At 40.3% G+C, this 18,100-nt stretch overlaps 1 protein-coding gene across 1 annotated transcript in view; it reads left to right on the top strand.

Moving 5' to 3' along the window:
• TTC39C (tetratricopeptide repeat domain 39C) overlaps window positions 1-15,914 on the top strand; it is a 71,671-nt gene extending 55,757 nt beyond the window's left edge. Inside the window, exons 10-14 of the mRNA XM_083187510.1 lie at window positions 1,387-1,510; window positions 4,920-5,017; window positions 7,810-7,914; window positions 9,686-9,724; window positions 9,833-15,914. Coding sequence (XP_083043636.1) covers window positions 1,387-1,510; window positions 4,920-5,017; window positions 7,810-7,914; window positions 9,686-9,724; window positions 9,833-9,922 — 456 coding nt within the window. The 3' untranslated portion in view covers window positions 9,923-15,914. The remainder of the gene's footprint in view (window positions 1-1,386; window positions 1,511-4,919; window positions 5,018-7,809; window positions 7,915-9,685; window positions 9,725-9,832) is intronic.
• The last annotated feature ends 2,186 nt before the right edge of the window (window positions 15,915-18,100 follow it).

Below are 18,100 nucleotides of genomic sequence, written 5' to 3'. Positions count from 1 at the left end.
TGTACTGATTGGGGGCATTAGGAACTGATGCAGTGACCATTTGCCGAAAGTGATTCATTCAAACGTTCCCAGATAGGATATTCTATCAAGTGTTTGCTCCCTGCTGCTAGGTCTGTGTCCTCAACAAAGCCAGGCTAATCCCCAATTAGATCATATTGCTATCCACCCATAATCTAATGCTGCCCAACACCCTCCAATCTCCGCATCCGAGACATCATGTACATGTTAATCACACACCCTATACATATTGGCCAACATCACAGATAAAGCCAACTTCACAATCCAATACTTGATTTACACATCAATTCTATATGGTCATACATTGTATTTGTGGTTATAACAGGATGCCATAAAATACAACCTCTCTCAGCTGGAGGAATGTTCTCTCTCAGAGGAATGTTGCTGCTTTTTGAATGTGGGTGTCTTTTAAATAGAATGTAATAATATGTAAGAATGGGGCCGCAGCACCTTTCTGTTATCCGTCTTAATCCTCTTTTCCTTATGTCCCTAGTTCAGGCTCTGGTGGGGATATTGCAGACGTTGACAGTCAGATTATACAGATCCTGACAGCAACACAAAACAGCAGATTAAATTCCCACTGCACCGCACACTAATGCTATATGTGTTATCTAGGCAAGATTACCGCAGCAGCACTTTATTGGGGCAATTCACACCTGCATGTAGCGCAGCAAATTCGGCCCCTCTGTCGATGGTTGGGGTCTGCTCATGCGTATGTGCAGTTGCTGTCTGATTTAACATTTAGGGGGTGTTCCGCGGTGGACACCCAGCGTTTCATGGGCACTGTGTATGTGCCAGTAGAAACGCTGGGCTGGCCCCAGGTAATGCAGGCATCACCCTGCCTGTTCGGGGAGGGCGGCTGATGTTACATGACATTAGTGCCCACGCTCAAATCATCCTGGGCTGCCTTTCGGCTGCGTACAGAGGAAAAATGCTTCGATGGTAAGTAACCATTGAAGGATTTTTCCTCTGTGCGGGCACTTGCGAACAGATGTGTAAGTGTACACATCCGCTTGCAGTGTAACGAGGGGATTTGGGGGGGTGCGTTCACACGGGGGCGTTAATCTGCTTGCTAGGCTCTGAATAAATGCAGCCTAGCAATCAGGTCTGAATAAGGCCCTTTGTGCGCATCCAGGCAAAGCTTGTGGTTCGGCTCTTATTTGGATCTGCCCCGCAGTTTAACATGTAGTAAATGTGCTGATCTTCTCTCAGGTGGGGGTAGGGCTATAGATGGTGGGGACACTACTATGAAGTGGTGGTAATTAAGAAGCCACAAACTGACAATTTGATAGTGGAGGGAGCAAAGTGAATGTAGGAACATGGTACTGAATGTAACATACTTATCTATTTCATTACTCTGGGTAACAGGGAGAAAGATTTAGAAAACAAACACCAACCAAAGAGCTGTGTATCCTCGCTGCCATTGAGGTGCTGTACCTGTGGAAAGCTCTGCCCAACTGTTCCCTATCCAACCTGCAGCACATGAGCCAAGGTAAGGAAGACTGATTCTTCCAAACAAAGAAACTGTTCCGCAATAATAATGACCCTATGCCATAGACCAGTAATGTCGGAAGCTTTGCACATATGCCTATGGCTGCCATGTCACTAGCTGTTTGATAGCCCTGCCATAGCTTTATCAAACTTGGATTATTGAGGTTTATTTTGCAGAAGACATTGGGGGGAATTCAACAATTCCCCCCCCACCCCCCCCCGGCTGCCACGAGATGGCACCCGACAGAACCATGCAAATGTCCCTGGAAGGTGGCAGGCTGGGCATCCAAACAGCTGACTTTCAGCACATTCCAAACAGTACTTCTCTCATCACGCCCAAAGTTTCAGATTAAGAGCAACATGTACCGTATTTTAGTAGTGCCACCTAATTTTTCTTCACTTTGTTTTTTTCTATACTGTATTAGGCGTGTATAAACAATGTAACCCCCCATTCAAACATCTAATTCATTATACAGGTAAAAATGTTGCCTGTAGTCTGTGAATTCAATACTAAAACAAAAAGTACAGATGGCTGTAGCAGCCCAATAGAAGCGCATCTGTGCTGAGGAGCTCTTACCATTGGGGTATAGAGGGACCATTGTCAGGGGGTATTGGGGTGTGTGTGAGGGGGGGGGGTTAAATACAGTTGGGAACAATACTGTAATAGAACATGACTGGGTAATAACAGATAAAGAAGTAAGAGGGTGCTGCTTACATTCTGTAGGGAAATAGGCATTGATACACAAGGATAAGTGCTACACATTGCATATTGGTTCAGCCAGTTGCAGAGGTTCTTGCTGGGCTGTAAGATCCAGTCACACAGGAATGATGGCCTGGGGTCGGAGAGATGTGCGAGTAAAGATATGAAAATATGTAACGTGTGGGCTGTGTAGATGGGATGTAATTGGTCAGAATAGCTTATGGTGGGTGTGGGTAATCCTTGTCTGATGAGGTGAGTTTTCAGGGAACGCTTGATGGTTTGGAGACTAGAAGAATGTCTCCTTGTGTGTGGGAGGGCATTCCACAGAGTAGGTGCAGTCTGAAAAAAGTCCCATAAGCTTGAATGGCAGCAGGTAATGCTACTGAATAATGGATGCTGATCTTGTGCAGAGCGGAGAGGTTAAGCTGGGAGATATTTTGAGATAAGCAAAGAGAATTATGTTGGTGTAGTTTGGTTATCATCTGTATATCATTGTTCTAGGACCACAAGTTCCATTATGTTATGCCTACACTAAGGGCTTGTATATCCTTTTGAGCCCCAAGTTCTGATATATACTTTTAATAACATTTATATTGTTCTTGAATGAAAGCGAAGCATACACTCTAGTGTTGACTGCTGCATATTCACTAGCAACCTGGTTTGCCTTTAAACTCAATGATACTTTAATCTTAGCTGCTCCTGTTCCTAGAAAAAATCTCAGCGGTGCCTGCAAATCACAGGCTATTTATTACAGTTATGTTTGATTTAAAACTGATCCTTTGAGAAAAGTGTCTCTGACATCCTACCTAATGTACCAATCATATTGTTTATTAAAATTTGCCCAGAATTTGCACTATATTTGAAAATCCAGTGACAGCTTTCTTAATTGCCTAGTGACCGTGATTTACCTGTTTAACAGCTACTAATGCAACTACCTTTTGGATTGAGAAGTCAACAAAGAGCTTGCTTATAAGTTGGATAATAACAGCTAGGATTGGAATATCTGTGAGAGGCTGTTACCAGCCTGTGGCCAGTATTCAATGCTCTCAATTCATCGTTTTCTTTGGCGAATCGGGCTGTTTTCCATCCTTGCGGTGAATCTTTTTCACTGAAAATCTGATTCACCCTATTCAATGTTCACTTTTTGCCGAAAGCGAACAGTGAATGCCGGCCAGTTCTCCGTTTCATGCTCGCTGCAATTCGCTGGTGTATTTCAATGGGGTTTTTTCTGGGATTCGCCGAGAGTGTATTCAATGCTAGGATGGAGAACTGCTTTCTCCCTGATTTTTGCCATGATTCACCGTTTTGTATTTGACATCTTTTTTAGGTGAACTGGAAAGTGATCTTTTAAAATAAAGTTTTTTTTTGGTGTAAAAAAAAATCAGAATTTTTTTTCTGTGAAGGTGCATGCTATTTTTATTCATGTGCTTCAAGCACATTATTTTTTTTTTTTTTACGCATTCACCAGCAGGGAGCCGGGAGCCGCTCATTAAATATTCATATATTCACTTCACACTGGTCCCGGCTTTTTACGAGCGGGACCAGTGAAGCGGCTCCCTACTACCCATGTCCCCTGCCAGATCTCCCGGGGGGGGGGCAGCTTCTGTGTCCCCAGGAGCCCTCCTACTCCCCCACAAATTCTGGGGCAGGCAGGGAGGCTTACATCTCCATGCCTGATGCCGTCCCCCGCCTCCCTGCGGCAAATTTGCCATCAGGGGCAGCGAGCCCCTGCGGAGTTGAATAGGGTGACAAGGAGGGCTGGCAGCTCCTAAACAGGATTCGCTGCACATGGAGAAAAAACGCATTGAATACTCCCCTAAAGCTTGATACACACCTAAACGGTTATCTGTCCAACAAAAATCTGGCAGTGTATGGAAGCAATTGACAATGAACTATTTGCTCCAAAATGCTGAAAACAATAGTTAACAACATACATTTGTTAAATCAAACAGATTTAACAAAGTTGTCTAAACAACCATTGTTTGGGAGCAACAGTCACTTTTAAATGTTCGCAAGATTTATTGGATTACCATGAATTTGTTTACATTAATTTGATCCTACACTGCCAAAAAGCAGTTATACACTTACCTGAACTTTGGAGAAATAGATTTAGTTTGACACTACACTGGGACACAGTGAAGGCTTATAGGATTAATGTTATGTCTAATAAATTTTTACTTTATTTTGGGGCAGATGAAATAAGCCTTGAAAAGTAATAAAGTCCCAGCCAATCAGCTCCCAACTGCCATGTTATAGGATGTGTCGGAAAAATAACAGGAACTGGTTGGTAGTTTTATATTTTTCCACTTTATTACTTTTCAAGGCTTGGCCCATCTGGCCCTTTGTCTGAATTACGAGGCACTATTAAAGTATTGTTCTAATTGCATTACATTGAAAGCATCCATCATTTTTCTTATTTGCTTTATTATTGGGAAAGGTTTAAATTGTTAAATCTGATACAACTAATATCCTAGTAGTACTGTATAATTTGTTTATTGTTTTGAGAATATAAACTTTTTGTTTTGTGTACACTCATCAACAAAAAAATCCTTTTGTTGCATGGTTTATGTTTCTTTGGGGTATTTTGTATGGCTGTAATGCGATTAACCTTTTGGGACGATTCTCAAAACAATAGTAGTGAGGAGGAGAATAATACTGTATATTCATTGTTGTGTTTTGTTTTGCTTTATATTTTGTGTATGAACTGAAGCGTGTCATGAAGTTGTGGATCCATCTGTTGTTGGTTTAAGGAGTTTGCTCCTTGGTGCTATCCATAAATGTCTGGGAAATGCTGAAGATGCTGTTCAGGTGAGTAAACAACTATTGCATTTTATAATATACTGTATGTATGCCATTCATCTAAAGTTAGTGTGTAGATAGATATAGATAGGTCTGTGTGTGTGTTTATATGTGCATATATAATATAGGAACCTGCTGTGTGGTCTATGCTGTGCCTTAGTATTGGATGCCCATGTTGATCAGCTCCTGATGAAGGTCCCTAGATGGACTGAAACGCTACGTAATGTTGAGTATACCATGATACTATATGTCTGATGATTTATCAAATACACAGCTGATTTTATTTTGCATTTAAAAAAAACCTGGAGAGTGCGTCCTTTTTTTCGTTTATATATACGAATTTGCTTGTCAATTCTGGATGACACCCTAGAAGTTGCACTATGGTGGATGGAGTGCGATCTTGTACTACACAATAAATATATATATATATATATATATATATATATATATATATATATATATATATATATATATATATATATATATATATATATATATATATATATATTTTGTATTATAGATGTTCATTAGTAGCATTCTTGTGTCTTTAGTGTTCAAGAAACCCAATAAAGTGAATATCATTAAAAGTGACTATATATGACAGTAGATGGAAAACAGCATGTAGCAGTGTCTTCCTTTCAGAAGATCCTCCTCATACTCTCTGGGTTCATCGGCTGGCGAGTTCAGTATGTCACATAAATAGAGGGGAGGGTGTGTCAGTGTTACCCACTTTATAATAAAGTGACTTGGTGCTTTTGCATAGAAAGTGCTTCAGTGCTTTGTGTCTTAAAAATACATCTGCTACCACCTTGTGGTTCGATAGCAGTATAAGCCTCATTATACCAAACAATAAAACAATCACCCAAGTGATGTTATGTTGTGAGTATTTAGGTAATAACTCACTTTTTTTTTGCGTTTCCAGATCTATAGTGACTCCTCAAATGATCCAGACTATACCTTTAAAACCCAAAAATCTCCCAAAGAGAAAAAACTAAATAGCGTGCTATTGCTTCAACACATTTATTTTTCAAAACAGTAAAAATGGACTTGCACAATAAACAGAACATGTACATGCTAATCTGATTGCCTGCATTAGAAGCCAAGAGGTAGCAAAAGATTTCCAATGCGTTTCATCCTTTTATTTATTTTATGGGAATTCCTCAGGGGTCAGTAGTGGAGGACCATGTGCCAAAAATCCTTTTATAGGTTTTGAAATTACTGTAAAATATTTCTAAATTAGTTCATAAATGATCAGCTCCGGTTGTTTCTAAAGTCCTGCAATAATAGTGCAGAATAATAAGCTGTGGCTACTACTCATGGCACAGATGTCACAATTCTCGTGCTCGAGATGAATGCTTGTAGAGTCATCACATCACCGCATTTAGGGTGGCCGCAAGACCACGATCCAAGTATCTGGCCCGGATTACGTAGTAAGGGCAGCAGGAGCACAAGTGGGCATGTTTATTGAGAACAGTCCTCCATAATAGCTGACGGCCATTTTTGGTAGGTCCGGAGCATGTTGCATAGTAGAGTAATTTGGCTGTTAGAACATATTTAATACAATTTTTTTACACTAAAAGTAAAGCGCTGTGAATACTTTCCGGATTCACTCTATATACGCAAAGAAAATCTGCATATACAATAAATATATTTTAAAAAATTATCAAAATAAGAACTTTTTAATAAATATTCTGACAGCTATTATTATAAGATTGCCCCAAGACGCTACAGTATACATACCCTCCAACATGACCCATTGCATTCGGTACACAATGCTCTGTTCCTGGACTTCCCTGGTAATGTATGATTGCTGCCACCTGAGTTGAAACACCCTTCTTGTCAATTACCTAGTTCCACACAGGTGATAGTAATCCTAAATTACCAGGGAAGTCCAGGAGCAGAGCACTGTGTACTGAATGCAATGGGTCATGTTGGAGGGTATGCAGTATACTGTATATGGTTTCCAAGGTGTGTGCATTTTAATACTTAGAGTGCCATCTTGTGGCTACATAACATTTATTTAATCAATTTTTGTAAGAAACACCAATGCTATTAAGACCAAAAAGAGTTTGGTGGTGAGTAAAATCTTTTATGTGTAGCAGCACATTCCGATAAAAGATGTTACTAAAGGAAGTTTTATTTTTCATACCCCATCATTTCCAGGCAGTGAATCCAAAACACTTCCCTCTGGGCCAATTTCTTATCTTTGTCTCTTATTCTTTCTCCTATGTTAATGGGTTCGATAGCCTTAAAGGTTAGATGTTCAGGATTCACATTATGGGCCAGATGCTCTAAGCTTCAAAAGTGGTAAAATGGAGAGTGCTAAACAAGCAACCAATCTGCTCCTGCCTGATATTTTTCAAACCTAGCCTGTAACATGGCGGTTAGGAGCTGATTGGCTGGCTGTTTGTCACTCTCCATTTTATCACTTTTGAAGCTTAGTGCATCTGGCCCTAGGTGTTGTGGTAAAATGTTGTGGAATGGAATGATTATCCATTCTGTATTCAATAGCCCATATATGTTCCTGTATCTTTATCCTTCGAGACCTTTTCGTTTTCCCCACATATTTAAGTCCGCTAGAGCGCTCCAAACAGTAAATGATGTAGATAGTAGAGCAATTCATCATATATTTGATTTCTGTGATTTTTACTAGTCAGAATTGCTAAACCGTTTACTGTACCATCTTTATGTGCAGATTAAACCATGATTAAATCTATAAGAACCAGTAGTTTTTAGCCAACCATTTGGATTTTTATTTTGTATTGTTTTTAAGCTCTTTTAAATTCCGTGCTTACTTACAGTTCTTCCAACGCGCTGTGAAAGATGAACAGGGGAGACAACAGAACCTCTACATCCAGCCGTACGCTTGTTATGAACTTGGCTGCCTGTTGCTGGACAATCCAGAGGTACATAAAGACGACGTACAGTACATAGTGCAGCTTCAAGATATAGGTTTTAAAATCCATTGCGGATGAAGTGGGCACAATCTATACTTGATGTAGTATTTATGGTGGCTTATATGTTTCTTAAATATCCATGTGTGCTGAATGATGCCTACAGTGCACAGCCATAATCCGATTCTGGACAGGGGCAATGAAAGTGGCTTTATTTCAGTATTGTACAGTTGTTGTTTTTTGAAGAAATGCAGATATTTAGCATATTCCTATAGCAGCCCAAGCAAATGCTAACTACAAATATTAGAAGCCATGTACTGTTTTGTACAGACATAAAACCAGAGGTGCCTTCAATTTCCATCTAATTTTTGTAAGACCGACAGTCCAACAAGTTTGGGGATAATCCCCCTGTGTTTGGAGTGCGTTGGTAATTGCTGACTTCCAAGACCCACATGGATTGTGGAATAAAACTGCTGGTTGCATCCTGCCTTTTATTATAATGTACTGTTCATTCTAGCACCCGCCATCTTTGAAAACCCATGCAGTTCCTCTTCCCTGCCTGGGGTGTCGCTGTCTGCTGTAGTGCTTCTAGAACAGTGTATTCTGTATATCAGCACTGATATGGACACCAGACGTGCTTGAAACACCACAGCAGACAGCAACAACTCAGGCAGGGAAGAGGAACTGCATGGGTTTTTAAAGATGGAGGGTGCTAGAGTGAACACTATAATGGATATGTAGGCTCCGTTCGGGATCTTTCAGTTCATAATTAAAACATGAAGCTCCACCTGAAATAAACATTGAGAGCCCTGAATCGCAGTCAGATAGTGACAGTCCAGATACTAAATATAAAATATTGTAGTTTTTAGGGAAGCATTACAGCATAGGGCACAGACTGTCTTTGCAGGGAACCATATCATTTATCGTATAAAATAAAGTTTAAAAGTGTTGTCTTTTCATGGCTTTTTCTTATTCCCATCCTCCTGTCACTCCAGAATAGCAGTTTACAGGATGGAACAGTGCAGTTCCCTCCATAGTTAGTTTGTGCAATCAGGTGGGGCATTACATCCTCTATCTTGGTGCCTTGTGTGAGTTAAGGGGTTCTAAGCAGATTATGGGGGAGATTCTCTAAGAATCTCCGCCCCCTCTTCGCCGCCCATCGCATTTATAATTATCGCATATGTTGTAACATATGCGATAATTATAGCAAAGGACAGCTCTTGCGTTAAGAGCTGTCCTTTGCGGTGAGAGTCGCCGGGTCCCAGCAGGTCCCGGTGGCTCCCCCTCCCTCACACACCCGGCGCTGCTGCTGCTGCGCTGGGCTCTCCTCCTCCCTGCACCCGGAAGAGGATCAGTGCAGGGAGGAGGTCACAGGTCCGGGCAGCACTGCGCTGTGCTACCCGGACACAGGTGAGGGGGCAATGCGGGGCGGCGGGGGGTCGGTGGAGGGTTGCGGTAGAAGCCCATTGGCTTCTATGGGGCATCGCCAGATTTTTCTGGCGATGCCCCCCGCCGCGGTAACCCGGCGAGGGATGCTTGCAGCATCCCAAAATGCGGTAAAACCCCTGATAACGGGGTTTTTACTGCATTTTTAGCTTAGAGAATCTCCCCCTATAACAAAAAGGAGTTGTATGAGGTATTGCTTTTTTTCATAGGATGATAAATATGTCCAATCGCCTTTCACTCCTCACTATTCATTAACTGGTCCTCTTTAACCTGTATTTTATTGTATGTAGTCCATTATGTAAATGATCAAAAAGTATTTTTGTTTTGTTTTTTACAGACTGTTGCAAAGGGGAAAGCATTATTGTTTCAAGCAAAGGTAACATTCAGCGTTTGTAGTCTGTATGCATTGTAGTGCTCATATATATCCGTTAATTCCTCAGGCTAAACAACTGCTGTTTTGTTTTTTGTCCTGTGACCGCTAAAGGAGGAGTACACGGGCTACGACTTTGAGAACAGATTACACGTACGGATCCACGCAGCCTTAGCTTCTCTTAGGGAGGTGGTTCCTAAGTGACCGAGATGGACGTGACTCTTGTATCCCACACAGCTTTCTAAACGTCAAAACACCACAGCGGAACAAAATGGCTGATTGTGGATGATGCGGGTGAAGGTGTGTTTGAAAGCTGCTGCCAGAGAAACAAGACTATTCACAGTAGTGGCACAGTTGGACTCAAACAGAAATCAGTCCCTCTTTAAGAATTAAAAAAAATCTGGGAACCTGAGATATGATATAAATAATAATACATAAGCAAAAGCCTTTGTTACGACGGAAAATTTTCCTCAGACCTGTGGTAGTATCCTGTATACAGTAGCATGTTCATTTGAGCCCTTGTGTCAATCAAGGCCAGAGCAGCCTTTGTTTTCCGGATTTCTTACACCATATAAATAACATAATAGGGGAGAGACACTTAAGCTTGAAGCTCGGTCGGAATGTTGTGAAGGTACGCACATTGTGGGTAATTGCAGGATGAACACCTCTATGGGGTGAGTGCAGAATTTAGCGAGTCTATACTGCGGAGGTAACCCACGTTGTGTTATCGCACAAGGTACTTATGGAAACTTGTAGCCTTATTGAATCTCCCCCCAAAGAGTGTAGAAAGATTTATGCTTTTAGCTTATTATTAAATAAGATATACAGTAATCATAGTTGTAAGCAAAAACAGTTTTCCCACATCATGAACGTGAAGTCAGTAAGTTGGACTGCTGCTTTAAGTTGTCCTTTAAACATAGTCCAACTAGACGTAAGAAAAGCACACAAGACACAGTGATATACACCAGTTTCCTATATGTCTGTGCAGCATTCAGATACCACATTTTATAGCAGACCATTTTAACTGTAAATTGTTCTAATAATCTAGAATGTGATGGGAAGTTACCTTTATTCTCTTTCTATTACTGTATATACAGTAGATACTGTAGATTTATTTTTATTTTTTGGGTGTGGAGGAAAATATACGAGTACGGAACCCCAACATTCCTCAGCAGAATTTCACACAACATCCTTTTTAATGTTAATCGTGCAGCCAGGGACTAAAAATAATAAAAAATGAAATGCTGATCTCTAGGATAAGTTGCGGACCGCACCACAGTTTTTTAGTAAACCTACATGGATTCTAGCGCATAATTATGTTGCGTCACATAAGTGTTTGGGATCTGCAGGATATGTGTGACAGTGCCCTCTAGTGTTTCAATTTTTTTACACTGGCCTGAAAAAAATTCGTAACACTAAAATGTCTAAAATCAAATAAGGCAGCCCTGAAGGGCAGTGAAAGGCAATACAGTACAGAAACTGTAGCACTTTTGCTCCTGTATATACTTGAAAATATTGTTTTGTTCTAATTCAGGAATACTTCCAATTTTGTCATTTTATAGTGCACACCACACTTATTTGTTTTATTATACATTTCTATTGTGATTTGTGAGTTTATTTATTGGTTTTAACTGTCTGAAAAAATAGACCAGTAAGGAAGGTGAAAGGGCGCTGTACTTCTTTTATATCAAGTTTCAGTAGTTTTTAGTGAATCTATTTATAAAAAAGGTATTTATTTGAAAACTTGGTTTTCAGGGTCTTAATAATTGAATCTTAAATCTGCTAAAGTAGTTCCTATAAAAATATGTATTTTGATTTACTTTTAAGTTACATACAAGTCTTAATGTTGTACCTCTGCATCCATAGACCTCCAAACCACTTTTTCCCAGGGGCCAGCTGGCATATTTCAGGCCATGGGGATAGTCCATGCATGTGGCGAGTGTTTGCCATCTCCAGAGGATGAATGAACAATTTACATTGGGGCATAACCAGGAACTAGATATATTTTTGTCCCACTATAAACCATTAAACTCCACTTTACTTACCTACAGTATATGGTGGTACCTCTGCAAAGGGGAACCCCTGAAGATATCCAACCTCCCTGCATATTGGTTCATGTCGGTATTCCCTAGTCCTGTAGAAGATCACATGGTTCAGAAGCAATTTAGCGAATGTTAGTGTCATGGGTGGTTGGTAATTGCTGATGGACTCTCTATATACTGGAGGTGTTGTGGCTAGCTCATTACAAATAGTAGACCTCATTCTAGCCCCCTAAATCCATGCTTTGGATACTTAGGGGGAAACGTAATAGGATGAGAGATTCAGAAAGTGAATGATTTGGTAAGAAATCTCCAGTTTTTTTAAAGATCACACTGGTTTTGTTGTGTAAATGATTGCCGCTTTAAAAAAACTGGATATTTTTGACCAAATCTCTCACTTTCTGAATCTCTCATCCTATTACATTTCACCCTTAGGGGGGTATTCAATCGTTGTCGTGCACCCGCAGCCATCTCCTGACGGGGGAGATGGCTGCGGGGCCCTATTCAATGCTGCCTTCCCCGACAGCATTGAACAGGGTTTCACCGCAGAACGAGCCCGACATCACAAGCTGTCAGGCTCGTTCTGCCAAGAAAAGCCGGAAATAGGCGAGCTCCTACCCGGAGCTCGTCTATTTCCGCCCTCAACTCGCGGCCACGCCCCTTTCTCACTGCTCGGCGGCCGGGACATTGGAATCCGACTGCCGAGCTCCGGGCGAGCTGACCGAGAACGGGACAGGGGCACGGCTGTCGAGCTTGCTTGACAGCTGTTCCCCTAACATTGAATACCCCCCTTAATGTCAGATAATTAGTACTATTCTATTTTATTGCATGTCATTTATGTGCCACGAGACAAGAACGCCTCTTCACTATCTGGTTCTTGCTGGCAACTACTGCCATGTTCTCCCCAGGCACTTCCACTGTGTATCAGCTTTGTCTCCTATAGCAGAATAACCAGTATGGCTGTGATCCGTGCTGTGTCTAGATCTTTCCAGCCATTATATGTTTGCTTATCTAAGTGTAGTGGTCTCCTCAGCAGTTATTTTTTCTTAAAAACTCATTGTTGTGTGCACTGTGCCACAATTACAGAGCCATGGGACGTTGGGACCTGATGTATGGCTGGCCAATCGGCAGCCCCGTATAAATATTTGCATTGATAAAGGATTGCCATGTCTGAATGTAACTCAGTGATTTCTATTTTATTTTGCGCATATTGAGTTAGCGAGGCTAGTGAAATTGTGCTCAGTTGAGAGGGAATACGTGAGTAGAGTAGATCATTGCTGTATTGGGCATGACCATTGATCTTTTTAAAACATTGGAGATCTTTGTCCATCTCTACACTGAGGTGGATCCGAAAGAAGCTTTATTGTGATGAGTAAGTAAGTTTTATTTATATAGCGCACTGTGCCCATGCTGCCCAACAGAACATATTGACTGTGTAGTACCACAATGGTAGAAGATTGTCCCACCTCACTTTCCTCACTAATACATATGCTGCCCTATAAAATTGAATGTGAATTTAATTAACTAAATGTAATTCCACATAATCACAGTCATGACCCCACGTTCGGCCGGCACTGCTGGCAGACCTGACCCTTATGGTGAGTATATCCTGAAAGTTTCCAGAGGAAGGGATGATTAAAACTCTCAGTGAATAGAGATGAAAAATGATTTGGGGCGCATCGGGGGGACCATAGACTGCAGAGAGCTAGATGTAGCTTGTCCTATGCTGCAGTAATACTGGCTGTAGCACAAAATCAATCATACAGTAATAAATAATAGGGTGATCTGGGCCCTCTAGCTGGTAAGGGATTGGTTCAGTGGCTGCAAACCCGAAGAGAGGTCGAGATCTAAAGAATAGTTGCTATACAGAAATCAGGGGTTTGGATGCACTCACTTGTGATATGACACAGAGTATATGGGGTAGGGAACCCAAATACGTTTACAAGGTCAATTGTAACAGTAGAAGGATCACCAGCTTCCTCTGTAATTGTAATCGCTTTTAAAATAGTATGGAGTGTTAGAAATATCTAACAGAAATTGGTCAATATCATCTAATGAGCACATAGAGAGATGCGTATATATTTCTGTATCCATTATAATCTTTCTCCTGTCATACATGCATATAGGTGGCATCCACATTATAATGATGGCATCGTTTTACTTGGAAACCACACTGTACAGTACAATACGTTAATATGACCTTTTAATAACCTTAACAAACTTACAGTAAAAGTTTTCCCCTGTATCTGCTCTAACACAAAGCTGTTGGCTTAGTTGTCCATTACATTTTCTGCAAAATACGGTACATTGTCCATAGTTAGTCAGATTGCATTACCTGCAATAAAACATTTGTGTTTGAGGAACAATATAGAGTATGTAAGCGGTCTTTGTATACTGTATGCACAGCATTAGTCGTAATTATCTGGGTGATATGCAGCACATCGGCCACTATGTATGCATATGACCAATCCGCCAAGACTGATCAGTTGAACATGCTGAATCATCCAGTATGTCCGTCTGATGCAATTTTTACAAGTTGGCTGAATCGAGCAGTGTATGCCATGCTGTTGCCACCGACGGTCGTTTCACCTGTTCCTTCACATAGGAAAAATTGGGAAAGGTCTTCTTCCCAAGGGCGGAATATTATATATACAGTGTGACACCGGCACTGAGAGAGATCTCAGTGTATGCCTATGACATCTGATGGGTGTCAGATAAAAGGTCTGTCTGACAGGCATTTTATCTGACCATGTATATCCCGCATTAAAGCCTTTTGCTATCCTCAGATTACCTTGTTTTGTTTAATGCACGTGCCCGTAAATAAACCATCTTCTACTTTTAGCAGGGATGCTACTGGATGTATAATACAATGTTACGGTTTCTGAACTGATGTATAGATAAGCAGCATATAGTGTTCAGTCATTCCTTTTTAAGTAAGGATTCAAATTAGAATGAACTGTAGATTGCAACCAGCAACTTTGCCAGATACTCACCCCGTAGATGTGTGCAGGAATACATGCCATGGTCAGCCTACTATATATGTCAAATATGTGCTCAACCAAACATCGTACTGGCTTGAATCAACCTTTGATTGTTTATGATGTTGTAATAGACCTTCAATATTAAAACATGTGTAGTATAAATGTATGAGCCTTAAGGTTTGGAATAAATGCTTTTTATACGTTCTAGATTCACATTCACCTGTTATATGAAGATGGAATTCCTGTATGGGCTCTTCTAAAGACTTTCTAGAATTGGATTTTGGCTAGAATTGTAAAAAAAAAAATGTTTTCTGTGGCAACTAAAAATACGAAGGGGGAGATGTATCAATGCTTGGAACAAGTTCCCGTCCTTTTTAATTTAACGTTTGTAAAATGTAAGAATTTGGTTGTTACTTTATATCTCCCCGATTAGCTTCAGATTCCTTTTCATTCATTATGTGAAACCCGTTTTATTGTATCCTGACCAAAATATCTGCTTATTAAATTAAGTATTAACATAATTGCTAAGTGATCATGCAAGTCACATCTGACAGCTTTAATTCATATTTATGATCTTACCATTAGGTCTGGTACATGTTACAGGTGAGCGTTGCGGTCTCCATCAGATTGTGCCCGTGATGAGCGCAATCAGAGTGTTAGGTATTCATTACAATAGTGCAATGTGCGTATGTACTGTAACACGTAGCAACTACGAAGATTCATTGGGATGAATATAATGATCTTGTATCCATCTGTGGACATTATTGGAAAGAATCTCCTGTCATTGTACGGCACCTCACTACGGGGTGTGGGGGAAAGTACCGTAGATACATCACCAGGGAACTACTTATAGGCACATCACATACTGTACTACTGATTGTCCCCTGTTCATGTATAGTACGTGTTAGAGATGTAAGCAATTGTTAATGGTTACAGTACCTTTCTGCATTTTACACCATGTTAATAATAAAATATAGCTGTTTTATACTCGGAGGCATAGTCTAATAGCAATAAAGGAATATAAATTGTGCAGGTTAAATGGCATATTGGCTGTCCCATGTTTATTTTCAGTTTCTGATAGAACTTAAGTCTCCAAAAACAACATACTGTGTGTAACATTAATAAGGAACTTCACTTTTATATTTCCTCAAAGAAAATAAAAGGAACAAGATCTAAGTTTGTGTGTCGTGTTTATTTCAGTGTTTGAGAAAATGGTCTGTCTTGTTTCCTGTGTGGCCTGAAGATATAGGACAAGTCTCTGTCCTAGATCACTTCCTCTGTGACTTGTCCTGGGCAGCTGGGGTATGGCAGAGAGCAGTAGTGTAATAGGCCGGCATAGCTGGAGCAGTATGGGGAGGTGTTGTATTGCAACCTGTACATGTACAGTAATAACTGGGGCACTCCTAGTGGTGGAACTATATAATAGCAATATCAGTTTTGCATTCAGTTTATCTATTAACCGTTATTAATGTGTAAGACACCACCACATATAAATCCTGCAAAGCTTTGCAGAGATCATTTAGTCATTCACATGAGTACATGCCCCAGTGGACCATGCAATCTAAATTCTCCACCACATGGACAAATACATTATAGCAAATTTGCCTATCAGTATTTGGGAGGAAACTGTAGCAGTGGGAAACCTGGCATAGGGGAACACATGCAAATTCCACAGAGGTAAAGCAGTGCTAATTAATGTGCCACTTTGCTCCCAACAAGTACATTTAACCCACTGCCTGAGCATGTACAACACAGATAATGACTTGTCCTGTATGCAGGAATAAACACATAAGTAGATGGTTTATGATGTACCGCCTGTGTGCAACATGGTCATTATATACCATATAGCTGTGTTATCTCCAACACACACTCACTGCCATCAAGGCTCCCACTGATAGGGGTGTGGGACAGCCAAGATGGCAGACCCGCTTTGAGTATGCAGCTGAGGGAAGGGTTGGGACAATGTGGGGGTGGAGCAATGGGCAGACTGAGGTGACCCAAGTCCCCTTTACTAGTCATTATATTAATGTACATCTAGTGTGCATCAGTTCTTATCCAACTACTTGTAATTGTGGGGAAAAACGCAAACCACAAAAATATTTTACATGAGGCGCACACATTTACCACCTGAATTATACATTTTCATAAGTTGTATAAATAAGTACCCACCTTTGTTTGTAACAATCAGAGAAGTGTGTTTGTGTGCTTAATAGGCTTTTATAAGGCACACATTTGTTCATGGGGGTATCTGTGGGCTGAGTAATTTCACATATGAAAATGTGAGATATATGCCTGGAAATCATGGAGTGTTTTTCATTCGTATTTTTTTTTTTTACGATTTGTACTTGTTTACACCTTGTATACATATGTATTTATAAATACGAATTGTTAGTAAATTTCAAATGAACATGGGAGTAAATGTAAAATACAAGTCGTATTCTTTTGATGGCGTATTTATTCATACAACTACAGAAATATGAAAACGACTGGTAGTATCGGCGGTAAAAAGGCAAAATACTAACCTACTTCCACATTAGTAAATTTAAAAAATACAAATACGACAATTCCTAGCGTATTTTGCTTAGTAAATTTCCCCCATTGTGTCCCATTTTGTAGCCAATAACGCGTGCTTCCCCAGATTATCTAGCAGGAGCACAGTTGTGTTAAGTGATAACACAATAAATCCACAGGTGCTACTAATAATTCCTGATGATAATTTGAAGACAGTTGGGTACACATCTATCTGGTGGGACCAAAAATATGGTAACACTTGCTCCTAAACACTGGAAAACAGACAATGGTGATGCAGGCAAATTAGTTAAAGCCATTTAATTTAACATATTTATTTGAACAATAATTTTTATCCATTTTCCAGCTTTTGGCTGAAAATAGTTGATAGTCATTTGCTCCCATACATTAAAAGATCTTTGATTCCACCAAATTGGGCAAATAAATCTTTAGGTGTGTACCCAGATTTAGGTTCCATGAGGACTGAGGGATCAATTATTGGCCAGTGACAGTGTACCAGTGATATGTCGTTCACAAACATATTGCATAGGCTGTGTGTGTCGGTGCTTTGTGCTGGATCTACAAGCAATCCGCTGACCAAACATCTGTAGACCAGCACCAGTAGCCGGCAGTGACTGACAGCTCAACTGGGCAGGTGCATGTAAATGTGCTCATCCAGTTGTGAAAATTAACTTTTATTTTTTACTATATTTTTCTGAAATGTTTGTTAGAACATATTGTTATACAATACTTTGCATGGGAATTTTATGCATACAATACCATTCTAAAGTTTGGGGTCACCCAGATAATGTTGTGTTTTACATGAAAACTGATTTCTATTTCTCAAATGAGTT

This window comes from Crinia signifera, chromosome 5, assembly GCF_055691185.1.
Source record: "Crinia signifera chromosome 5, ASM5569118v1, whole genome shotgun sequence".
Classification (NCBI taxonomy): domain Eukaryota; kingdom Metazoa; phylum Chordata; class Amphibia; order Anura; family Myobatrachidae; genus Crinia; species Crinia signifera.
Note: the sequence above shows the minus strand (reverse complement) of the source record. Positions and strands in the feature narration are given on the sequence as shown.